At 36.8% G+C, this 27,136-nt stretch overlaps 1 protein-coding gene across 6 annotated transcripts in view; it reads right to left on the reverse strand.

The window, feature by feature from the left end:
• Positions 1-2,049: 2,049 nt before the first annotated feature.
• Positions 2,050-27,136, reverse strand: part of COBLL1 (cordon-bleu WH2 repeat protein like 1) — a 79,191-nt gene continuing 54,104 nt past the window's right edge. For 5 of the 6 annotated variants that reach the window (XM_051623036.1, XM_051623032.1, XM_051623034.1 and 2 more), the window contains 8 exons: positions 26,892-27,131; positions 18,621-18,765; positions 18,024-18,092; positions 13,176-13,434; positions 10,803-10,888; positions 7,821-9,436; positions 7,028-7,210; positions 2,050-3,598 (listed from right to left, as the gene is read on the reverse strand). In XM_051623036.1, coding sequence (XP_051478996.1) covers positions 3,512-3,598; positions 7,028-7,210; positions 7,821-9,436; positions 10,803-10,888; positions 13,176-13,434; positions 18,024-18,092; positions 18,621-18,765; positions 26,892-27,131 — 2,685 coding nt within the window. In that variant the 3' untranslated portion in view covers positions 2,050-3,511. The remainder of the gene's footprint in view (positions 3,599-7,027; positions 7,211-7,820; positions 9,437-10,802; positions 10,889-13,175; positions 13,435-18,023; positions 18,093-18,620; positions 18,766-26,891; positions 27,132-27,136) is intronic. The other variant, XM_051623035.1, reaches the window with a different exon arrangement.

The raw sequence follows: 27,136 nt of genomic DNA on the forward strand, positions 1-27,136 counted from the left end.
CCTTACTGCTCAGCAACATCTTTTCTTTGCTTCTATTTAACAGAATTCTTTCAACCTTCTCTGCAACTGTCTATTAAGATAGGATTCTGAGAAGCTCTAACTGAAAAGGTTTGCTTTGGCTGGTAACAGTACAAACTGAGAAGTATTAGTTGCTCTCATGTTACATTCTCATCCTTTACCTACTATGTGCGATCCCACGCATCTTGTCCATATCCATGTTATTTGAAGGTCTTCTTCACTCTTAGAGATGTTCATGTTGTATGCTACAATATGCAAGGGCAGAAATCACAAGTGGCTGGATAAAAGGTAGGGCATTGATTACTAAATATACTTCCCAAAAATACAGATATCCACTAGTTTAACATTTTCAGCTGCAAGAACTCTTGCCTTGACCTTAAAACCTCTAGTCACAACAGTATTTCCAAATATCTGTTGATGCTCTCCCAGCAAAACTGGTCCCTTCTCCAGGTACATCTGTACTCTTAATTTTATTCTTCTGTAGAATAAATCAGAATTGTGTAATCTGTAATAACTTAACACAGTAATTTTTACTATCTATCCTTTATTCTAGCCCTCTTTACTTATAAAGTCTTGGAATCGGAGATAGACCAAGACCCACTGTGCTACATGTGCTACACTGTGCTGCTTCTTCAAAGAATATCACAGCACACCTTTATTGGGGTCTGCTATTTTGTCTGCACAACTACACTGACATTCATTTCCTTCAACATTTTGACTTTCCCTCCCCTAAACACTTTGACAGCCATTCAAAAGCAGGAAGGGGGCTGTAAGTGATATGACATAAATAGTTGTATTCTGTTGGAAAGACATCTCTAATACAGGTTGCCCAAACTGTAAGTATTCTTGGGCCTGTTTTATGTCATGTAAGGCACCCACAACAAAAATTTACTGCTGTCTATCTTGGGCTTGCAGTTGTTAGGAATTCTTACTCATTACTTGAGCAGAAATGTTTTCTTATTTGAACAATGAATAAACATGTCAAGTTCATCAACAAGAGTTTTTCTGGTACAATTTAATACAAGAGTATAAAAAGAAAAAAAAAAAAGCCTCTGGAGACACAATACCAAGATTTTAAAATGTCTTATTTATAATTGTTGGAAGAAGGGAGAAAGTTTTTGCTAAACAATATTGTCAGCTACTAACAGAAAATCTCACTGAAGAATTTCACAGTACTATTGTGTGTAGAAATTTCAGTTAATTATCAAGCAACTTCAGATACAAAGACAACTTCAGATAAAAAGACAAGAAACCCTAAAATTCAAGCAAGGCATTTTTAGTTTTAATCTCTGTTACATTATCTTTCCCTAAGGAGTTAACACATGGGACTAAGGAACATACAATAGTATAGCTCTGTAGTCAAAACCAAAGAAATCAAGAACAAAGCAAGGTCATTTAATCTTTCCCCCAAACCAGAATACTTGGACTCCACTACTTTGGTTGAAATAGTGAAATGTGTTGAAATAGTGAAATGTGATGTAGACTTGTGTTACCACAGATGGAGATTAAATTAGCCCTATTAAAAATAAAATAAAAAAAATACAAAGGTTTGAGAAAAAAAACAAACCAAAACATTCAATCCCCTCCCACCCAAAGTACAAACAAGGAGATTCCTTTTGCAGTGCAACCTCTCTGTGGCAGTTTGAGATCAGCATGTTGTACAGGAAGGCTTAAACCACTAGAATGCTTAAAACACTTCAAATAGTATAATGAACACAGACACTAAAATCCTGTGAGAGTTACAATTTTCAAGTCTGTCCCTCAAGACACAATGAAATCTAGAACATAAGCCCAGCTGGAAACTAGACAAAACCCTACCTCTTCAGTCTCACCATTTTCAAGTGAAGGATGAGCAATAATTCTTTTGCAATAAGATCCTGAAACACATCTTTTGAACTACCATGTGGGCTCCCCCTGCCCTTGGAATTAGCCTGTGATGGGAGGCAAGAACAAAGTGGAGATAGAAGCAGTAACACACATTGAGAGGGGACTAAGATATAGGAGAGAAAACATGAGAGAACAGCAGTGAACAAATGTTCATCAGCTCTTTATGAATTTTATTTACCAAAATGTTCCTTGAAGGGTTTCAGCATTAAGTTAACACTGTTATTTGTAATCAATAATTGACTCTGTACTAGAAAAGTAATGAGACCTCTGAGATTATTGCACAAAAACCTGGCAGCAAACCATTAATAACCCTTTGAAATGCACATATAGATCAGTTTCTGAAACTGAGTTACAGAATGTCTCTAAAGCACAAAATAAATATATTGTTAAAGAATTGAAACAAAATACAATTATTTGATTTAAATCAAGTCCAGGAAGAAAATATTTTAATATGGCAAATACCCCAGCACTTGCTGCATGCATCCATAATCTAGCTATTTCATCATGAGTGTGATCATATTTCTACCCCCTCCCCAAAATGTATAACCTTGACAAGAAATAGAAAACAGATAAAATGTAATATGAAGCTTTTTTTTTTTTGTAATACATATATTCCCATTTTGGTATTTAATGCTTAATCTATAAATAGACCGTTTCAGACACTAGAATGCTTTGTAAGTGTGTTATTGTGCTGTTTTAAGATTAAAATATTTTACATTAATAAATCCAAAGCAGTTAATTCTTTAGTCATACTTCCAGTGAAAAAAATTTTCTTATATTTAATTATCAAAACTGGAATTTGCATTTTATCAGTAAGTGACTCTATGCTGATGACTAAAATAGATCTAGTTCACAAAAGTATTGCTTATCTGAGTGCTCAGTAAATATTATATACAGGTAGTCAAAGAGTAGATGAGCAATATTGTGTAGTGCTGCTGTTAAGAAAAGTTTTTAAGTAATACAAAAATTTCCAATAATTTATGTCCTGGGGTTTTTTTTTTGTGTGTGCAACCAGGAAAAAAAAAATCAAAGGAGATAAAAAAAAAATATCAAAATACTTATCCCAACTACTCTCAGCTGAAGGAACAAAAACATCATTATTTTAAAAGAGAAATAAAGTATTGCATATAGTTAAGATTTCTGCTAGTTACAAATTTAAATTAATAAAGTAATATGGAGGCAGCATGTGGTAGATTTAAATTCATACAATCTGTTAAAGTAATATACAATTGAAAATTAATTATCTAAAATTCTTAGGTTGCTTTAAATCTGTAATTTCAGCATAGTGCTACATATTGTTCAGTCTTGAAGGCTAAAATCAAGAATATTTGAATCTCATTCTAACATAAGCAAAGCTCATCTGCACCTTCTCTGAAATCTTTTAGCAGCATAGTCAGCATTTATAAAGAGAAAAAGGCAAAACATTACCGTAATTTACATATTCTAATAATATTTCCAAGGCATCAAAGAACCCAGCTTGAAATTCCTATAACAATTGACAAAAAATATATTAACATAAACTTGCATTTACACTTTCAAAACATTTTAGTTAGTATTAACTTGGCGTATGAAGCAGTAGTAAAGTGCAAAATATTTGGTATAATATCTAGTGATTAGCTTTTGCTTCTGTGGAATACAAAGGTGCAAGCCTGGCTCTTCCATTGACAGATATGGTGTTTGATGGAGGACCGACCTGGAGGCAGGGGGTGGAAAAAAAAGAAAAAAGAAATATTAACCTAATTTTCAGATTCTTCTCTCTGTGTATGCTACATGGTATTACTTCAAGGCAACAGAAAACCTGCTACCTCAGTTAGTGTTTTTCTTATAACAATGAAAGACATCTTGTATGATTTCTGAACAAAGCACATATGCTACTGAAGCGGAAATGTAAGAAATTACTTAGAAACATATTTTATCCTATCAAAAATTCCATATATAACGTTTTTAAACATACAATTTTCAGTCATTCTCCAGACCTGGTTGCAAAGAAATACTTGAAAACACGTCATTAACCAAACACTTTTCACTTTTCAATTGAATAGAGCTGATTTCTAACACAATCTCTAACACTCCTTTATACCATGGTTGTTTCTTTCATCAGAAGCAAATTGCAGCTTCTTGGATAGATAGCAAAGACCAGATTTTTAGGGGATCTGCATAAACCACCAACTCCAGTTGGAGTTAACAGGATCTGTGGATGCTTCACAGTCATGAGAACCCCATAACACAGCTCACGGTTTACTAAACACAATGAAAACATTCTGAAGAGAAAAATGGTTCAAAAGAAACCTCACTTGACCCATTTTATGTTAGTCATTACTGAGGGCCCTATTGAACAGAAAAAACCAGCAACACAAAAGGTCATAGATCTAGGCATTGCATATGCACAACATATTAAGTAAAAGAGGGGGAAAAAATAAATAATTTTAGTTTTTTAATGATTCCCTCACAGAGCTGAAAGAAGGGAGAAATTGGTAAGAGGTAAAAAGAGAAGAAAGCACCTGACAGATCTCATTCACAATTCAAATGGATCAGATTATTGCTCCTTTTACTGAGTGCAGCATGATAGTGGAAGCTATAAAGTGAATGCATTTTAAAATAAGCCCTTTTAGTAATGGTAATCTTTTGGGTGCTAGTAAGTTATTGATACAAAATGCTTAATTTCTCTGTTTGCCCTACTACTGCCAGTTCTACAAGTTAAACATAAAATGAGATAATGTTTTTATTAAAATCGCCACAGGCCAAAAAACCTCTTTTTCTGCTGTCAGACATGCCTGTAACACAGTGTATGTACTCTGGGTAAGAGTGAAAAAAAAAACACAGCAAATACAGTTTTATGTTTGCCGAAAATTCAATGGGTTCTTCACTGCATTCTGTGTGTTTCAGGGGACTTTTTTGAAGCCTGTTTCAGGTTTCTGTGTTGCAGAAAGCTTTTTTTGTGCTCACAGTATCTTTATTATTATTTCTCCTTAAAAACTATAGCCCTCTCCTCACCCCCAGCCTCAGCAGATATACTCCTGCCCACAGAAGAGAAAGGGAAGTGGAAAAGGACTTCAATTATCATCTCTCTCTTCTTCCCCATGCTGTTCTTGTATGTAGACTGATAAACACTATATGGGTCAAATCTACCCTAAGACGATTTCTATAAGGAAAGAATAACCACATAATTTTTTTGTTTTCTTTCTAGTAGAAACACACATCTTGAATTTTGAAAAGCACACTACAAACTTTATTTTTTAAGTTATAAGCTACTGTGCCAACAGCCATGCATATGCATACTTCCCACAGAATCATATAACAAAGTTCACACACTATACAAGGTAATTAAAATTTAGTGTTATTCAGAATGTAATTATGCATTGGATTAAAAAACAAACAAACAAAAACACCTTAATAAAAATACATGTAAACTAAATCCAAACAATATTTCTGGTAGAACAGATAGAGCTGACCTCTAGGTGACTCTGAACAATACAGCATTTACTTAATTTTATCTGGTTTTTAAAGTGGCTGTGGTTAGTGACTATGGTGTATTATGTACTACTTTTACTAACTAGAGGTCAAAAACTACTTAAGCATGCTTGTACATTTCCAGCAAACTGAATCTTCCTATTCAGTGTAGAAATAATAGGAGATCTACACGTCTCAGAAAGGCTGCTGCAGTGCTACACTGAAACAAAACCTTACGTATTAAATGGATTGTTCTAATATCTGACCATCCGCAGAGAAATTTTGACCCTAGGGAATGAAAGACTTCCATAAAACAAACAAAAAAACCCCTCACATTCACCCATGACACATGATTTGTTTCTTTCAAGTTTTAAGTTCAAAAGGGAAGAGAAACAAAAACTATTGAATTTCTTTAATGTTCCGCAATGAGAAATTACTCCTCCATACTGAAAGCAAAATACTAATGCTGGGTCAAGAAAGCTTTGTGTGAAACTATGATTAAATTTTTTAGTTACAAATTTAAAACAACACAGATTTTTTAAGTGTGCGATGTTTTACCCAACAAGAGCAGTATTGGTGAATTTTAGGAGAGAAAAGAAAGATCATGCCACACTTTTAACCTGAGGGGGTAGGGGAAGATGGTCCTACCAAGGCTGTTGACAAAACATTGAGAAATATTTTACTACTATCAAACAGAAGCAGGCGGCTTGAAATACATTTAAGAAGAATTCAAGACCTGACAGTGTAATAAATAGAAAAAAATCAGTCTTCACAACGTGTGTGTTATCTGCCTGCAAGAGATTGCAGGTAGACTGGGTCTTGGCATGTGTCTAAAACCATACCACTTTAAACATATAAACACAAACAAATAATTGAAAATAATAATATAATAGTTTGGGTTGGAAGGGACTTTTGAAAGTCATTTAGTCCAACCCCCCCCTGCAGTGAAGCAGGGACACCTTCAATTAGATTAGGTTACTCAGAGCCCTGTCCAACTTGACCTTGAATGTTTCCACGGATGGGGCTATGGCCACCTCTCTAGACAGCCTGTTCCAGTGTTTCACCACCCTCACTGTAAAAAATGTATTCATTATACCTAGTGTAAATCTACCCTCTTTTAGTTTAAAACCATTACCCCTCGCGTCCTGTTGCTATAGGCCTTGCTAAAAAGTGTCTCCTCTTCTTTCTTTATAGGCCCCCTTTAAGTATTTAAAAGCCACTATAAAGTCTCCCTGAAGCCTTCTCTTCTCCAGACTGAACAACCCCAACCCTCTCTGCCTTTCCTGATAGGAAAAGTGTTCCAGCCCTCTGATCATTTTTGTGGCCTTCCTCTGGACCTGCTCCAACAGATCCATGTCTTTCCTGTGCTGAAAACTTGCCTGATTTTATGAAAAAGATATTTAATTGACAACTTTGAGATTTCTAATTCATTTCAGGATGATTTCCAATTGGATTTGTACTTTTTGAAAATATGGACAGGAAGCTTTGTGTGTGCATTCACCAGTTCATTCATCAAAACTGAACTCTCTTCTCCACCTCTCTTCCCACTGTTAAGGGAGCTCCTGGCAGCTCCTGTGATAAAGCTAACTACTTTTAGTGTCAGGCGTTAGTATGGTTATTTTAAAGGAAGTACCAGGAGTTCATTGTTATGGATGCAATGATGAAAACTCACCCTTTTCAATCTGGCAGCAGCTTCTCCAGAGCGGATTGCAGCCATCAAGCTCTGGTGGATCTGTTCTGGGTCAGAGCGCTGAAGGGTCACCATAGTTTGTCTTTTAGTGACAGGGGCTGAGCGGTCTGTGGAAGCACCTGATAGCATCTCACTCTTCTGCTCACTACTCACATTGCTGGCTTTCTGTAAAGGGAGAAAGCAGGAGGAAAAACAAAACAAAAACCTTTAATCTGAATTAGTCACAAACAGAAAACTACGTCAACCTGGCACAAGGTTGCATATCAAACTGCCACCATTCTAGTGTTTGCTTAGTTCGAGATTTCAGAGATCAGCCACATTTCCACTACAGCACATAGTTCCTCCCTCAGGTAATTATGCCAGCAAAATTTTATAACCCTGTTGAAATGTGTCTCTGCCTTGATCACTTGAAGCGAAACTGATCACACCACTCAGAATTAAATTAATCAACATAGAGAACCACAAAGAACAAATCATACGCACTCTGAACATCAAAGTAGTTATGCACGGTATGAATTATTCTATTTAATGTACTGTTCTTTGAAGTAGGAGATGCTAACTATGGCAAGAAATAAATATTACCAATAATCTGAATTAGGGTTTTTTTCACTTCAGCATTCCTTGTATTCCTGTATTTCATTATGAAGCTGTGCTACTGCTGGACACCACAACGCATTTACACTGTATGAATACAGCACTTTCTGATCAGCCTCTACACTAGTCACACTAGAGGACAGTGGATTAACTGACAACCAATATTAGAGATAAAGTTTACCTTATCCATTAGACTATTCTGTGGCCCTCCTGTTACAGTTTCTAAGGAAGGATTTTTCACTTGAGGCACAGAAGTAGCCGAGGAAAATTCAGCTGCTGAAGCGGCAGAGGATAGTTCAACGGGAAACGCCTCTCTCGGTGCCTGGCTAGTGATTGTACGCGTCTTATTGAATGACTGGGACCTTTTGACTGCAGATGAGACAGCAAGAGCAAAAGGGGATGGTCTCGAACTGGAGTATGGCTTTGGAACTGCAAAAGTTCTTAGGGTTCTTAGGTTCAATGGTGCTTCTGGACAGGAAGGAAAACTTGAAGGTTTATTGCTTGTAACAGGAGAAGTGGAGGATTCAACTCTTTTTTCATCAACTTTATCTTCATCTGCTGGAGGAGAGGAAGCATTTATTTTATGTAAAGACAAATAAGCTGGATCAGGTGATGAGATTTTGTTTCCCATCTCTGCATTTTTAGCTTCATTTTGAATGGAATTAGGAGCACAAACAGTACTTCTCGCAATTGCAGATGTCACATAGTGACCTGAAGCTCTTCGTTGCATCTGCAGATAAAAAGAACTAGGCTTTATTGTAGGACTTAGTGCATTTGACTTGTCTTGAGTCTCAGAAGAAGCATTTGTATTATCCAAGCTCAGCAGTGGGACACGCTGTTTGGAAGACACTGTTTCCATCCAGTTGCTCTCAGTAGTAATCTCAGCTCCAGTCATCAAAACTTGTTTCGAAATGCTGTTCACTCTGTGCAGCAGATCATTTGCTGCCACAGGTTCATTTTGTGAACCCGTCTGTAAGTGATCCCCATTTTTTGGAAGATGAGGAATTTTAGCTTGCACCATGAATTCTTTAGGATCTTCATGCTTCAGAGAGTTTTCCAAAGTAGATACCTCTTGATCCTTATAATCTGATGGAATTTCTGATTCCCAACTCTTCATTATTTCTAAGGATTTTGGAGGCACAATTTTATAAGTAGTCATCCCAATTTTTGGTATGTAATCTCTTGTAATTTCATTAGAGGGCTTGGGTTTAGGCTTGGTGTCCTGTCTATAAAGAGGGTAACCCCTTACAGGAGAGCCCTCTGGAGATTTTAGAGTTGTGTCTGGTGGAGCAAAATTACTGCCATTCATACAGATGTGACTTTGCTCTCTTACAGGCATTACTTTTTCATGGGTAACTTCTTGTCTCTCAATATTTTGTTCTGTTTGAGTATCTTCATCCTCTTGTATTCTGTGCCTCACTTGAAGTGGGTTGTTTGTATCTGTGCTGTATTGAGGGACCAGTCCTCTGAATGTGGATGATTCACAATCTCCAGGCACAGTAATTTCTTTCTGTGCAGTCCTTCCCAAATTGCTATCCAGTGGGCCTGCCTGAATTGCAACATCCTGAGTTTTTACTGTGTCCAAGCTGGTTTGATTAGTCTTCTGATTTTGCTTTTCTGGAATCAGCTGAGGATAATTCCTGTGACTTCCAGAGATGTCATTTTTACATGGCTGGCAGTTTGACAGTCTGTCAACTTCAAGCTTGTTATTTTCTTTAAAATCTCCTGCTTTAATTTCAACTGTCTGAAGTTCTTTCCCTTCTTCTGTTGTGGGAAGGAATTTTGGCTCACTGTGATCTTTAAGTTAAAGAGAGATTCCAAAATTAATAAAAATGCCAAAAAAGTTTCAGCCTTCCCCCTTACATTGGATTCAGGGCTTTGTGATGTATTTAACTACAAGGACTGGCTCCTCACTTATGTTAGAATTTTCCTGAACACTTTTAAAGGCTATTTAAAGATACATTTATTTGACTAATATTGCCAAATAATAGAATACCTGAGTTAGAATACTTTCTTAATTAACAGGATACTGATGCCATGCATCAGCTTAATAGAAAAATCTATTCTAGAATAATTTAAGAAGTGCTAATGTATTTCAGTTGGTTATATCGGCAGCAGTGACTCAAGAGCTCAAGGACTATCCAGTATTAAGTTAGATGCAGTCTTTATGTAGTTCCATACTTTTGTGGCTGCTACTCTTTAGTTTTAACATTTCAAATGTTATTTGTCAGCTACACCTTATGTATTTGTAAAAGGGGACAACTGGAAAACATATGGACAAAAGCCATTTTCCAAGTCTATTTTTTGAAAAGTTTAACAAGTTTAGCAAGAATCTGATAAACTCAGTCTTCTATCCCTGGACTAAACACACGTAGTCTTCTCCAAAACACAGGAATATTTGGGTCAAATTGTTTTAAACATAATATTGGAAAAATTAAATTCTTCAGGAATAATAAATTGGGGTGGTATTTTGCAAGAAAAAATGGCTAACCTCCTTTCAAGTATGTTATGATAGTTAAGACTTATGCCACGTATAAACAGGACTCATGCAGTATGTTGTTTGCGTTATAAACAGAGATGTAAAAGACTGGAAGGCCCAAGATATAAATCTGAAAATCAGTGTCACAAAAGGGTAAGTCAGGTCACTTAATCTAGAGAAAAATTTAACATCCATTAAATGCACAGGATGTTGTAACTTCTTTTCAAATCACCATGCCATTCTGTTCTATTAGTATTTGAAAATATTTGCCTTTTCATGCAGAAAACTCATGCTATCTTCATAAGCAAACAACCACCATCGGCCTCTCCTTCCCTGCTGTGCTGCAGTGCCCATGTTGCACCATGTGGCAGGATCACCTCTGTGTCCAGCCTCCCTCTCCTCGGCACTGCTCCGCCCATACTGTCCTACAACAGCACAATGCAGCATTGACTACTGCTATAGGTAGTAATTTAAAAATATTAAAAATAAAAGCCAAAAAACCCAAAATTGCAGTCAATTCTTGCCACTTCATCTCAGAGAGGATAAACCAGAACTAGAGAAAGCACAAAGACAATCTGATTACAGGAATTCAAGGGCTGACTGTATTGTGAGTTTTTTCAGAGGAACAGACAAGTTCTCTTCAACATTGTTTTGAAGTACTAAAAATGAGTGGGAACTACTCACCATTTATTTTCTTTTCATCCAAAATTCCAAGCTTCCTGTCTTTTTCAAATGCAGCCTGCTCATTGCTTATCTCAGTCTGTAGTCCTCTGCAAAGCACACAGTACATTAAATATGCTGGTACCATTCATTTTAGTAAACACAAGAAACGATGCAAGAGAACTGGCAATACTCTCCAAACACAGATGGACAAAATAGAATGATTCTGCCAAACACTGGAGTACTCAACCAAATAGATTATTGTATTTAAAAAAAAAAAAAAAAAAAAGGAAATGCTGCTATGATATTTTACCAAAATGACATCCAGCTTCACTGTCTTCTGTGTAAGTAGATGATCGGTTTTCCTTCCCTTCCTCCCCTACTTTTGTTTACTCTTGCAGTTTGAACAAGCCACTTTGCACTAACCAGTTTCACTGAAGCCACAAAGGTGATGGTTTATGATTCACACAACAGTTCTTAGCGTGAAGACTTCTGACATCCCCAACATTTAAAACGTGTCCTTGATTTTGTCCCCAGCACAATATGCAGGAAGCTGCATGAGACACTAACTGCATATGAACATATGAACTGTGCAGTACAGACTTTTCAAAATAGTGATGAAAAATTCTCTGTCCCTTTCACGAAATACCTTGAGAACAGCAAAGACATAGGCATCAAATATGTGACTTGCATACTACACATAATCCAAATGCATAGAATTTAGGTCTTCAGATCCCAGTGAACAATACAAAAATGCTTTAAACAGAAGCACCTGCTTTGAATTAATTCAAATAATAAATTCCCCAATTACCATCCACCCTCACATGTTGCTTGTACAGTCCAAAATATGCTCTAAGTGCCCAAGAGGGAAACTTTGAGAGCATATGCTCTCAAAATTATCATTGGAAGAAAGCAAAAGCTCAGTCCTGCACTCTGTACTCTTGCTTATCTCCATTCCCTTGAACACAGCTGAGAGACTGATCTACAAGTATTCACAACAGGCTGAACTGTTTAAACAAGAAAAGCAAACCCCAAGAGCCACAGAACAGCACAGAGCATCAGTACAGAAATCAGCAGTTTTCACTGCAATATGACATATATCCCCCAGTTTGATTAAAAGCAGCTCTTCCAAGTAACTAGATCTTTTATAAAAGAACTGAATTATCAAAAGGTTTCAAGAAATATAACGTCAGAGAAGCCCTAGTCCTCATTCTAGAATCCCTGTGATATTTCTAGGAAGAAAAGATTGCCAAATGGTAAAATAAGAGTGCAGTGAATGTTAGATGACACTTACCAGGATTATAGGCCTGAAAGTTAGGGAGTGAAAAAAGAAACATCCCCAGGACAACTAGCCTAACTGGCCCAATAACACAGGTCTGATAATTCAGAAGTTCAAACCAACTTAAAAATAACATTTGGCTTATTCTTCCCCACATAGATCCCCATAGAGTAGAAACACCCAAGCAGCTGGCAATGTACTTGTCAAGACAGAGCATCAACAATTTATCCAAAGCCCCACTTGGCCCTGGACTGACAAAACAGACCCTTGATACACAAGTCAAAGCCCTCCATGCTACCTTGAAAGTTTTTGGCTACTAGAGCATATACACATTTTGGCTGCAGTGCAATAAATGAAATAGTTCTCTCAATTTAAATTGGAAACAGTAACCAGTTTAGCTGCCCCAGGGAACAGAGAAATAGTGAATTACATTAAAACAATGGGACTTCTCTGGACAATGAACATTTATTTCATGCAGGCACTAACTTATGTTGGAAACCTGCTGAGTCAGGTAGTTTAACAAACATGCTGAAGGGCAAAGGTACATCATCGCCAGAAGGCAAAAAGAGCAGTTAAGAAAACTAATGTGTTTATTCTTTAAAAAGGAAGAATTAACTTGTTTTCCCAAGAGCAGATGGACCGAGACAGGTCAAGGCAACTGGCTAACGTGTAAGGAAAAGACAAAAGAAAATTAAGCCATAACAAATATGCAAACAATAGATAAGTGTGCCTGGAAGAAGAGAAATGGACAATCTATCTGGTTTTCCCCAACTCTAAGAATTTCTAAATTCTCATCAAAATTTTTTTGCAGCATGCTGCTCTAATAAATATGCTGGTTATTTTAGATCCAGGTTGAGTTTTTCTGGGGTCCAGCTGTTTGAGTAGTAAGGAAAGGGAGACTTAAACAGAATAGTCTGCAGAACACTTCATTGTCTTTTTTGTTGAAAAGCTTCATGAATTGATGTACACAGAAGAGAGCTACAATGAAAGCTAAGCATATTAAGCTCATTCCTCTTTCAAAATTCTCCATTCTGTGCTTCACAATCAAACAGCACTCTACGTTTTGCCTCCCCCATTCCCTCCCCAGTGCTCCTTTCTTTGTCACAAAACGTACTTACTTGCCATCTGTGCTCACATTTTCTTGTTTTTCTTCCTGGAAGCTTTGAGAGTTGTCTACAGAAACACTGCTGGGAACTGGAGCTGATGAAGCAAGGTAATTTTTTTCAGTTTCCAGTGGCACCTCAGCAGAGCTGAAGGCTGCAGTAACCTCTCCTGTCCCGAGAGAGTAGTTTGTACTTTCACTGCCCTCTCTCCGTTGCACACTTATCTCTTCCTTTTCATCAATTTCTCCCAGGTTGTATTCTGAGCTCCTTACACCTACACTCACAGAAAGCAAACAAACAAAACAAAAAACAATTAAACAAAAAATGAAACAACCCACAATTATCAATGGAGGGTGTAGATACAAAGGGTCTGGTGAAGTAAACCTAAGTAATTTGAAGGAGGAAAGCAGACTTCTCTTCTAATCCAGGTTAAACAAAAACAAACAAAAAACCCAAACCAAAACAAACAAAACCACTCAGTTTTAACTTCACACTATTTATTTTCTGGTTCTAATTCTCTCTTTTTACATGTGAGAATATGCTCATTGCCATGCTACTGTCCATCTGTTTCTGAATCTGTAACTACAGTATAACATTTTGCTTGTTTAAACCAAGTACTGGATTAGGATAGGTCAAAATGTATTTAACAAGATCATAATCCCAAATTTAATGAAGGTAGGCAGTTTATTTTACCCAGATTTCTTAATATTTCTATTAGCTCTCTAGTAAGGGTTAAAATACATGATTCCTTTGTACCAGAGTAGGTATGTTAGAGAACTAAAGAGCAACCCAAATCTCATTTGTGTGCATTCTTTGAACAAGTTTGTTCCCCACTATCAGAAATTTCCCATAATTACCTTAAGTGTGTTAAAACATAGTAGCATCTTGTGTAGTGCCCTGTGTTACAGTGGAAGAGCACAAAAATAAAGTACATAGAAAGATGTTAATTGATAAAAATAATTAAGTTTTCAACTAGAGCATAGTTAAACAAAAAGGTTTAGTTACTGGATTAGGACACACATAAATCAGTGTACGTGAAGTTAAACTTAAAAATCCCTCTATTTTGGTATCCAGAGGAACTGACCCTCTCTACCTTCACTTCCCTGCCAGGAATCTTCCTACAAGATGATGACTCACATTTTTTGAATATTAATAAGTAGACCATACAATTAACCTGTTGGCTCTGCAATTTGCCTTCTATAACACAAAGAAAATAGTAATTGCATCTCTAAAGTGCAATATGGTACCACAGAAGGCTACTGACAACAAAGCCATACAAGCAGTGCCCTCTGTCTGACCTCACCAGGGTATTTCTGTCAGTTCTGCAAGCACCAATACCTGTTAGGTACAGGCCTTGCACTTGGGCTATTAGGTTTCACATTTTTCTGAGCTGTATCAGTAAATTTCCAAGTGTAAACCAAGGCTAAGAATGAAAACAAAATACTGGCTTAAAGCAAGCAATGCTGGAAAGCAGCATATCCCAAAGTACAAAAAATCTTAAGGCTGACTTTTTTGTACAGACTGGTATCCCACAATGCTTCCAACAATTCTCCAGAGTACTCTGTTATAGGGCTGCAATAGAGGGCTTTACGTAGTGGAGAAAATCTCAGCACGGAAACTTTGACTTTTCCGATAGAGTCATTAGTTAAGAGTTCAGTAATACTGAAGTTACTCATTCACAGTTACAGAGCAACTATCACAGCCAAACAATTCACTATTTAATTCTAGTTTTTTCTATTGCACTCTTGTAATAATGCCTTGTAGTTACATATTAGGGAATATGATAAACGTGTCATAGCCCTTAAGGCAGAGGTGATTTAGATCCCCAGGGAAAAAGGGGCAAGACTATGAAGTGGTGCAGGTGAGGTCCTTCCATGCGAGTTAAGCACTAGTACATACCAATATGCCACATGGGTATTAAAGGGACTCCTTAAGAATTTACTATTAGTAAGGGTCTTCTCTTCCTTTCTCCTTCTGCCAGACCCTTTCATCTCCATCCTTGGAAAAGTCATGCCAGCAGCCTAACACTGGGAGATGATTTTAATGATAGCAGTACAATTTTATGGGTACAAAGACAAGTATTTGTCACAAGGCACAAAAAAAGCATAACAGAATATGGGCAACAAACATCAAACCTGCTGAGACTATTCCACAGCCCATAACCAGCCCTCATGAATAGTCTCCTTCACTGATTCGAACTTGTATGCCATGGGCCTGAGCCATCAACAGCCACAAGAACAAAGACTAAGACCTTCAATCTAAATGCTCTGTGGAAATCTAAATTATAAAACAAAGCACAGCCAGGACTTCTGACAAGACAAATGGAAGCATTCTGGAGTTGCTATGGCTTCATGCCCAGCCACTGCTGTCATCTCTTTTGCTTTTCCTCTGGAGGGGAGGATAACAAAGGCTGAGTTGTATCTATACTGATGACATGGAAACTTAACTTTGGTTGGTAGGAGACATTTCTGGCATTCCTGCTACATGAAAATCTGTCCTTTGCTGTGCTAGGAAGACTTGCAAGCTTTGGAGAGGACTAACCTGACCTACAATTGTGTAGTACTAAACAAAAACAAGCCTCACACTTTTTCCAAAGCCCTCCATGTAATTTGTCAGGGTAATATCAGCCTTGCTTGGAGTTAATTTCAACTTGTGGTTTTCTCTCTGTTACAGAATCTCATTCCTGACCTGGGCACCACTGCTGCAGCAGAATAAAGTCTGAAGGCATTTGATACATAAACAACATTTAACAGCCATCTTTGACATATATCATGCAGTTAATTCCCCAGAGGATCAGTTCAGGTTTTATGACTTGTTTCCAAGTGACAATACTGGGTAAATACTGTTGCCTTATTGGTTACATGCTCTATATGTAAGTACATATATAATTTAAATTGCTTTTTTGTCTGATTTCTTCTCTTTTGTCTTTTCCTTACACGTTAGCCAGTTGCCTTGACCTGTCTCGGTCCATCTGCTCTTGGGAAAACAAGTTAATTCTTCCTTTTTAAAGATACTGAGGTAAAGTTTAAAATCATGTCCAACTTAGCAATTAAAGATACATGGAACTATTTCATCTATTTAAAACAATACCCAAATGTGGTTAATTTTCAGACTAGGAACAGGGCCAGTGTGCTATAATTGATTTTGCTGCAGGTGAATATGATTCTTCCAGTATTGTGGGCTTCGCTAAGAGGACCCTTTATAAACAGGCCTCAGGACAGTTTCAGAGATGCCACCAGAGAGCAGCAGTATCCCATGAGGAGAAGAAAAAAAAAAATAATAAAAAAATTTAAAAAAAGGCAATGAAGCTGTGCTATGGGATTTGCCTCTACATTTTTAAAAATGCCTTGCATCAAGTGTTCAGCAGACGGCAGCAGCACCAAATAAGGAACTAAAGACTCTGGCTAACTGCAGAAGTAAAACCCAGGGCTCAACACAGACTGTTCTAAGACCAATGAAGATTATTACATTTTTCTTTTTCGTTACATTATAACTTAAAATTAAAATATTTAATTACAAAATTCAAATGCCCCAAGCAGAGGTTTCTAAATCTATGGAAAAGCTAACAAGCCATTTCTCTGAAGCTCATGGCTGTTTATCTATGCAGCACCTGGACATTACAGTGATAGAAAATGAAGACATTCTAGCGTGGATCCACAATCTTAAGATAGAAGCAAGCTCAGGAAACCTTCATTATATTATGATAACTTTGATCATCCCCTTAGACCCTTCACATGCAGATAAACAGTGTTTTCAATACATAAAATTAAGTACTAATAAACATCATTACAAGCCATTCATCTGCTAGAACAACCAGGAAAAGGAAAGGTGGCAGCTCCATTACACATCTTCAGCCTCAGACTGCACAGTATAGGTTCAAACTTCCCATTTATTAAGCTACATATTATTTCTATTCTTTTCTGACTATTTACATAAACTGCCCTAAATACATACCAAGCCCAAATCTACTCATGACCGATTTTTTTTCCCCACTTTGCCAAAACCTAGGATGGCAGGTGACTTTTTCAACTCTTGTTGTGGTACAGCCTCATCATACCACTCCAACCAATTTGATTGGCATCCTGAAGAAAATATATAAAAAATTACTTCCTGTCAGCTAGCAAAGAAACTGAGTATTTAGCTTCACATAATGCCTGTGGCACTCTATATGCTCAGTGTTTATATATTCATCCTTAGTGAAAGACATTGAAGAGTGATTCTTCCAGACTGTACTGATTATTCTAAAATCTTTTCCACATTTCAGAAGACTCCTAGATGCTGTATATCTGACCCCTACAATCTGATGCTTACAAACAACAGTACAACTGAATTAATTAAAAAAGTATTATGTTCAGCAACTGAGTAATTGTATTTTAAACAGCTATACTTTTATATATCACATTTTTTCCATAGCACCCAACAAATTATTTAATTTAATGCATAAACAACTATGCATACAGTTTATATTTAAAACTTATGTTTTCAAAGGCTACTCAGATGCAAACCAAAAGGTAGCATAGATTTGCTCCTACCCCTAGGTTATGCAGGTCAAGGGCAGCACAAGGCAGTGTTCTGAAAACAATACTGGGCTTTAGCTTTTGAAAGGTTTGTTTTGAGGTATACAAAAATCATGGAATTTCTGGCTTGTCTACATCTTGTGGGGGTGGAGGGTGTTTCTGTAAACAGTAAAACAGCTTTATTTTAGAAAGCTGTATTTGTACTTCAAAGGAAAAGTTAAATGATCTGAAGTATTAAGATCAGTTTTATGTTCAGAACACATCTATAGCACAATTTTTATTGCTATGAATTATCATAGCTTGCTATGAAGTAGATTTTATCAATGCAATTGGAAAAAGAACCAACCTGTTTCAGACTGCATTTCAGTGGCTCTTTCTTCCACTTTAGTAGGTGCTGATTCTGTTGACTCTGTTACTACAAAAGACAAGGTTTTTATTGCTTCAATTTCTGCACCAACAGAAGTTCTATTAAATAGTGTTCTTCTAGAAATGCACCTTCTCTTAAGCAAACAGTGCCCAGATATGTTAATCTCAACTATGAGGTATTTTTGTACCTGAAAGAATTGAATCTCTGTTCAAACAGAAGAATTACAGAAGAACAGAACTTTTTCTACAATTCTTCTTCTTAGTCCATTTCCTACAAATCTCTTCAGAGAGGCTGATCTTTTCTCCCCACCCCAAGCTGTCTGATTAACACAAACACAATTGCTATAGTTAACCTAATTTGGTATTTTCTGCTTGTTTCTGATCTGCATACCCTAAAACCTGCCTACTTTCTCACACTGCATAAGCCAATCTCCTAAAGCAGTAATACTGCTTCTTACAATCTGAAGGTATTTGGCACTCATAGTTGTACTTGAAGTTCTTTTAGGGTGGTATTTCTTTAATGTTTAGCCAAAGTGCCATACTTTCTGTTGTGCCTCAAAGAGCATAAAGAGATTACCAGTCTGATTGCTGCTGTCACTTTGCTGTTCTGGTGCTCTGGCGGGTGGTGAGGGCGCTTTGCGCTTCATCCTCCGCAGAGAGGAGCTGACAGCAGCAGTGTCACTGAGCGCCAGGGAACCTGTCCGGACCAATCCTAGAGGGGCCTAGGAGGGAGGCAGGGGAGGAAGAAGATTATCAGCAATCAAAGAGAAACAGAAGAATGGCTCTAGTAATTATTCTCCAAAAGTATTTACATTACACCTTTGGGAAAGAGAGCATATATACCTAGTACCAAATGCATTCTGCTGCATCTTAATTCCTCCAAGGAGAAGTTAAAAAAAAATTTAAAAGTTTCTAGAGTGATTGAATATATTCACAGAGGTACAAGATACAGCAGTAGAAAAAAAAAAATAAAAATCAGTTGTTACATATAGCATAAAAGAGAATTTGCTTTTTTTTATGCCCAAAGGCCATCTACAAACACCAAATACTTCTTCCTACAGGCAGCTAAAAATCACACTATGGAAAGAAGCTTCAGCTACACCCCACTGCAATGACATGACATGTTTCATTCTCCATGCCTTCAACAGCAGTCCTAATTGGGCTATATACACAATTATTAGGATTTTGTTTCTCTACTTACAATACTTAAACTTTTACAGAAATTTTTTGAATGCCAGCTTTCAAAACTTACCTTGCAAAGCACTAACAGTCCTATAATCATAATACTTACTGAAATTAAATTGTAATAAATTTTAATAGCAATAATTATAATACCTACTGATGTTAAATTATAGCAGTCTTCATTACTGCAGTAAAAAAAAATCTTCATTCATAAATAAAACAATTTTTAGAACTGGACAAATTCTACCTACTGATGACTTTGTAGTTTTATGATGTAGCAGTCCAATTGCGTTTTAAATGTGTTTTAAAATACATGGTGTCTCAAAAAGACAGTAACTGTAAATGTGCCTGCCACTCTTGCAGTTTGCCTTATCCTGTAAAAACTTATTTCCACATATATGAGAAGGATCATGTTCAGGATCCCAGCAATAAAGGAGTGTATTTGGCATTAGACACAGCTGCCTATTTCTGTAGTAATTCTGAACCCTATCACTTGTCTACTCAACAATAGAATAAAATCCAGCAATGACATTAATTTCTGGATGGATCCACACAGCAACTGATGTTGCCCACTTGACAAAGCAGAATATGGAGAAACAGGGATGGCAAATACACGTACAGATTTTTGTTTCACTGACAATCCTTTCAAAAACATCACTCACAACAGAATTGTTGACTGTGTTAACACAGAATCCATAGAATAAGATGCTCATCATTGGAAAGCTACCACTGAACAAATGCACATCCGACAGTACAGTGGATATTAAAGACCAAAAGCTAGAGTATTTGGTTGTACACAATCAAAACTGTAGATAATTACAAACAAGAGAAAGGATGCTGGCAGATGTCTGTGAAGCAGGGTTTGGCAGCTCCTGTTAGATCTCAACAGAATACCTGAATGCATGAAGCGGGATGGTGAAAACCATCTTCTGAGCTACTCCGGGCATACTCAGACATCTATTTTGTCTCACTTTGATGTCATGCATGACAGATCTCTTAAGATATTTTACTGCACTGTAAGGAGCAACACTGCCCAAAACTTGCACACCATTCTTCTACCAAATACTTTAGTGCCAAAGCAAGCAACTCGAAACTGTTACAGCAGAAGCACGATTTGGGTATTTAAGAAGAAAAAACAAAGCACAAGGTGAAATGTTCTTTTAAGAACAGCAGTGGATTTGAACATAGCACTCCAGTCCTAATTAAAAATACTTGGCATACTTGAATAGTTTTTAAGCAATTCAGTTTTTTGATTAAAATATCACACAAGAGTTTCCAAATATTGAAAAAAAAATTAAAAAGAGTATTCAGTATCTGAATTTATGGAAGTCAAGTTTAGTATTATTTTCATAAGTTAGGCTGTTTTGCTGTTAAATAATTTTCATCCTTGTTGGGCAGTTCTATTTTTCCTCTCTTTGGCAGCTCTCTCTCCAGGCTGAAGCCCCCATCTCCTCTGTTGCAGACACTGTTTCTCTGTTCCAAGGTCTGCACTCTCATCTGCTTTGCATGGGCTCCCTCAGCTGACTCGGCTGGCACAGAGTTCTGCACATACTCGCTCAACTAAACAGATGTCACCAGAGTTTCCTCCTGCACAGAAAGAGTATCTGTGTAGGGGGGAAATAATGTTCTCAGCATAAGAGCACAAATGCTACCAGAAGATTTTTATAAGCCTTTCTACTGCCCTTTGCATCCAAAGAAACAAATGATTTGCAAAGAGATTTCAAGAAAGTACTAAATGTTCCAGATAAGGTTCAAGTGTTGAACAGATTTTCTCAGGAATTATTCAACATATGAATATTAAGAGCTTTCAAAACCTAACAAAGCCTGTGATGTGAAAATTGTGCTTTAAACAGATGGAAAAAACGATAATAGTATTAAGACATTTCTGACAAAGTTTCAGAACATACATCTGTGCACCAGTGTTTTATCACCTACACCTAAATTAAAAACCATGTTAGAATCACTAATCAACCATGCTTGAGCAGAAACATCAGCAAACTGTCATCACTTCCACAACATATGCAGAAGTTCCACATTTAACACCATGGAACAAGCAAAGGTGGACATGAAGCTTTTTAGCTTCATATATACAGACAGTTATGGCACCAAACCCCACACCACCCCAAGCAGACATTCATAGAGGCCAGTGCTTCCTACTTTCCAGCTTCTGTAAGCAGTGGCAGCTTTGCTGCCTAGCCCTTATCTTTTCAAAAAGCAAAGGAAAGGCAATTAGGGCACAGTAATTTTGCAAACAGAAAGCAAAAAAACACCCACAACTGTTTGGGAAAGAACATAGTGGTAGTGGAGCATTTCAGTGTGCTAGAAAGCACACCTCACCCCAAGGGTCACTACACACACATTTTCAAGCCATCAGTACCTGCCTCTTTTGCTCCATAGATAACTAAGTTTAACAGAAGCTACACAGGCAAGGGGGATATCCGAGCAAATTGCTAGCATTTCTTTCTTGCCTTTGCACAAGTGTGCTGACAAAGGTATGTCCAAGAGGCAACAGAAATAAACTGTACTTGCTCTTACAATGATTAATGCGCTCAATCTCTTACATGACTTAAGCTTCCCAAAATACTTAAACACAGCCTAAGTACTACAGAGAATGTAATGTATAGCTGATACCACAAAGAAAGTACTGCAAACTTCAGAAAGAGCAAACAGATAGTCTTCAGCGTTGTCTTCTCCCAGGCAACACTGGTTCTATTCAAGACCTCCCTGATGTTCATAGTGCTCTCTGCATCATTGCCCAACTTTTTCTTGAAAAGGCTGACCATCAAGTTTCAGGCAACTGAGTCTCTGGCATGACTTCTTAAGCATGGAACCCACCCCTCCCAGAAATCTTAACTAAGCTATTCCATGACAGCTGCTAATAAATATTTTCAGAAATACTTGATGGTTTATTTGCTTCCCCCATTCCCCCATCTTTTTTCCTTCTAAGGGGTAGACTGGAGATGTAAATTTCTTTAGGAGTTGGGGTTATGCAAATAAAAGCAAGCTTTATTTCTACAGCTGAGAAGTTCAATCCAGCATGTAAAACTGTAAATGTTTTGACTAAAAATCTCCTCATAATTGTTACTACCCAAGTGAGTTTGTCTATGCTCCTTTACAGTAACTGAAAAAAGTGGAATGAGACAAACCTTCACGGGATAAAGATACCACAGTCTAGTTTTTACAAATAAAGCAGTAGGAAGAAAATCAGCAGTGGCATTTTGGACATAATCAAAAGCTTTTCTTTCAAAATAAACTTTCTTTTAAAGAAATTTTATTACTAGAAGATTGCACCCACTTTTATGAGAACTGTGAAGATACACATATTGCATTATAAAACAGCAATTTGCAAAAACCCTTGAGAGTCCTCCCTGCTTGAAAGTGTATTTAAACTTGCTAGTTCTAAACATACTGCTGACAAGAGCCATTCTGCCCAAAATGAGCAAATATGTGAGGGATTTCAATATTAGAGACTAACATGCTCATTTCCAATATGAGTTAACATAGAAATTTGCAGGACAAACATTAACTATTTAAACTGTACTAGTCATCTTCTGAGTCTCATAAAGATTGAGCAAACCAAGCTACATAGTAACTTGTAAAAGCTATCCTTACAACCATTGTACTAATGTCTCCCCTAAAAAAGTAGGATCCTATCTCCAACAACTAATTCTCTAATCACTTTAAAATTGAAGCAGAAGAAATTCCAATCCTCACAGCAGAATTTAACTGCTCATATAAAGAGAAAGCAGTTTCTTTTTTAAGGGAAAGTGGAGAAGCTGTAGGAGGTAAATATTAAAACCCTTTTTCATACTGTGAGAAATTGGACTACAATACACTGTGAATTTGAAGAAAGACAACACTGAGAACACTGTTCCCTTAAAGTTGGCTCATTTCACTGTTGTCTGATGTTACTACTTCGGCATGTTTCTATCAAAGCCAGACAAACAGTTTATCCAGGCAAAACTGACATTTCACTTTGCCTTCCTTGTGGATATTACAAGAGATTTGTCCATAATAAGGCACATACAGAAGGTCATCCTGGTCCATAGAAAAAATAAAGTATGCATCCAGTCTGCCAAATAAACTGAAGGGCATGCTCCAGAACTCAGGCGTTCTTAGAAGCAGTATGATTTGCAAGGAAATGTTTCTTGTCAGACAAAAGCAGATTAAAATTAACCCTTAAAAAAGTATATCCTACGTTCTGTAAATTAACTTCATGGGTCACTGCAGTAACAGAGAAATTCCCAGACACACTAAACAGCCCAGCAAATAACTAATCAGCAACCCGAAAAAGACTTCAAAGTCTGAAAACAAGATGCTCATTTTCAACAGTGGGGAATATGAGAGAGCAAATTCTTATATCATTTTCAATGAAATAATTGCAGTTTAGTGTGACCATTGTACTTGCCTCAATATCGAGAGCTGACATGGACTAAATGATGATAAATTGGCCACTTTGGGTTAAGAAAACATTAATGCATATGATACCGATGAAGAAATACTGTGTAACCATCAAAACTGACTTTATTCTACGATGTTTATGTTTTATTTCAAATTCCATATTGAGGATGTAAATCCTTGAAATAAAGACTGATTCTTACTGTGTATTTAAATAGTGCCCAATTCCATTTTAAAGCTGCAAATCGTGTAAATGACATCTTTATTTAAATAACATTACTTTACATTGTCTCTCATCTAACACCTTATGTTTTTATGGAATTGTCCTTTATTTTACATTTAAATGAATCCAGAAGTCTCAATACCTAGAGATACTTCTTTTGTTTATTTTAGAGACTTCAGTGGAAGCTCTGAGAATCAAGCTTCCAAACCTTCCCCTTGCCAACATTACTCTAGCAGTGCTTGATCTCACAGCAAAAATAAGTATTTGTTGGTTTTTGTTAGTGATGGAGCTCTATTATATTTTTGTCTGTTCTCCTAATGATGTGCTTACAGTTTTGAAATTCAGGAGTCTGATTCACTCATGTGAAATGGAACAGTTTAAATTGCAAAAGCCCTTTGGAGATCATTTGGTCCAATCTTCTGTTGAACGCAAGGTCTTAGATTATTTCAGGAGCCTGTCAAGTCACATCTTGAATATTTTCAGTGAGGGAGCTTCTGCCACTTATCGTGGGTGACCTATTCCAATGTTCAGTTGTTCTCAAAGTTACTAAATTTATTCTTGTTTCTGGATGGAATTTCCTCTGATACAACTACTACCCATTAGTCCTCATCCTGTCACCATGCATTCTTGCGAAGAATATAACTCTACTTTCCCTGTAGCACCCTAGGTATCAGAAGAATGCAATTTGATCCCTTCTGAGCCTTCTTTTCACTAGAACATTTACATTCTCCAAACTTTAAACATCATGGTATAACTCCACTGGACTCTTGCCTGTTTTCAAATTGCAGGAACCAAACCTGGACATAGTAGCACAGACATAGCCTAAAAAACATAAAATACACTGGATTCAAGGTTGATCACATAGTCAGACTCCAGCCTATACTGGTGTTTGGGATTACTCCATTACAGATATGGAATTTCATGTGCATCTTTTTTAAACTTTACGCAGTTCCAGGCTGTCATTGTCACCCTTTTGGTGTACCTATATCTCCACCCAGTTTGGTGTCAACTTCAGAAGTTTGTTGAGAGTGCATTCAATTCCATCATCTAGGTTGCTTATAAAGATATTTAACAGTATTGGCCATACTACCAACTCCTCAGGAATTCTGGCTGACAACCAGTCTGATTTTGATCCATTAACCACCACCATTTAAGTTGTTTAGCTAGTTTTCGGTCGTATTTTGTGGTTTGTCTGTACTGTACTGTCTTTTGAACAAAAAAGGTTGTGGCAGTCTGTGACAAACACCTTGCTAAATTAAAGACAGATAATCTCATTTTTCCTCCTTGGACTTCTGCTTGCCACTAACTTACAAAAGCCTTTCTTGTTACTCTTGGTATCTCCACCCACTTCAAGCTCCAGACTTGCCTTTACATTCCGAACTGTGTCTCTGCATGCCCAGGAAATACCTCTCTGGACGGACCGCTCTTGTGCTGCAGGAAGGCTGCCTCTGAAACTATCTCAGCACTCTTCCAATGAGCAGCTATATCCTGCAAGGAAGTCTCTCACAGAATGTCTCCCAAGAGTTCCCTGATCAAGGTGAGCAATGTGTACTAAGCTGTTCAAAGTCATTAATTAATTAATAATAATAATAATAAATACTACTACTAATAAATAATAATAAATACTAAAAAACCAAAATATTTTACAGGAATGAAAGCACAGTACAAATATTTGCACAGCTGAAGTCCAAAGCTCTATATTACCTGATAAATCACTGAGCAATCAAATCAGAATGAAACAGAAGCCATCTTAAAAAATATATGCCATAGACTTCTAAGTTCTAAGGAAAAATACATACAAAACCATAACTTAATCTAGACTTCTTTCTTTGTGAGCTGTTCAGCTTCAGGCAAATCACTTTAGATGACTAAGAAATGTCAGTACAAAATAATAAATCTAAGAAATTTTGTTGAGTGACAAATACTAGCCCAGCAGTCATACATTACTGTTAGACATCATAAGATAGTAATCATTTAAAGCATGTTGACATTAATAAAAGATTTTCAAAAAACCTGAATTCAATTAAAAGGCAAACATGATGAGGTAAAAAAAAATAATAATTAATTCCACACCCCAAGCTCCTTTTATTAAAATACAGAAATAAACCTTTGTCTTCTTCAAATGATAAAGCTTTTCAGCAGGACACAATACACAAATTCAGAACTTCTGTTAAACAGTGCTCTCTTGTGGTTCTGTGCATCAATGAAATAGTAAATCATTGCCTAAAGATAAAGTCACAGTTTGAAATTTCTCGTCTCCAAATCTAACACAAAATTAATCCCTCAGACTTGTATTTCATTTAGGGCTGTTTTTTATTTTTCTAGCATGCCAATAACCTCATGTATTAAAGCTCACATTTAGATAGTGCATTCAAAACAAGGTAAGAAATTTAAAAATTATTACAATTTTGGTCTTGATCTCTAACTGGAATGCACAAGTCCAATATGTGCAAAACTGGGACAATACTTAATGCATCAATTCTCCCAAATTCTGTTGGCAGACTTCCTGCTTTCCACGGGTTACGCAGGTTACTTAAATAGGTAGCCTACATCTCATAGCTTTAATTGGATACATCCCTATTTGATTCACATAAAACCTTACTTTAACTTGCTAAGAGCACAAGGATTTTAAGACTTCTTCCCAAGATCTCCACCTGTTATAAGCAAAGAACAAACTGCTCTTTGTCACATGTAACTAAAACATTAAAAATTATTGGCTGTATCAAACATCGACTACTAGATATGATCGAGTGAGACAATGTTCTCACACTTAAATATATAGTCATTGAAAAGAAAAAAGTGTTCATAATATTGATTACATAAGAAGCTGATTTTGCCTTTTCAAAATGCAGCTGCTACTTTTGATACAGGATAGAAAGTTTAAAAGGAACATGTATTTCAATTTCTGTAGTTACTTTCAAAACAAAATATTTGAAGTAAGTACTACAGTTTTATTTCCAATTTTTTTTAAGCCTCAGCAGATATCAACAGAGTTATTATGTTTAAATTTCTTGATCCAGGGGAAGAGAATCCAGTGTAACTAACCTGTTCATTCCTATCTAGGCTGTTAGACCTCACAGTACCAGATGCTGGTCTGACTTGGGCTTGTGCAAGTTCCTGGGGAGCACTCTGAGAATTTGGCAAAGGTGGTAAAGGAGCTCTCCGTTTCTTCGGCATTTCAGCTGGCAGAGTGTTTGAATCATACTGCTTGCTCACAGTGTTGGATCTCATGATAAATGTTGGCCTTGGCTTGCTCATCAATGGAGTTGCTGGGGCACTGGCAGTCTTGG

The sequence above is a fragment of the Apus apus genome, chromosome 6 (genome assembly GCF_020740795.1).
Source record: "Apus apus isolate bApuApu2 chromosome 6, bApuApu2.pri.cur, whole genome shotgun sequence".
Taxonomy (NCBI): domain Eukaryota; kingdom Metazoa; phylum Chordata; class Aves; order Apodiformes; family Apodidae; genus Apus; species Apus apus.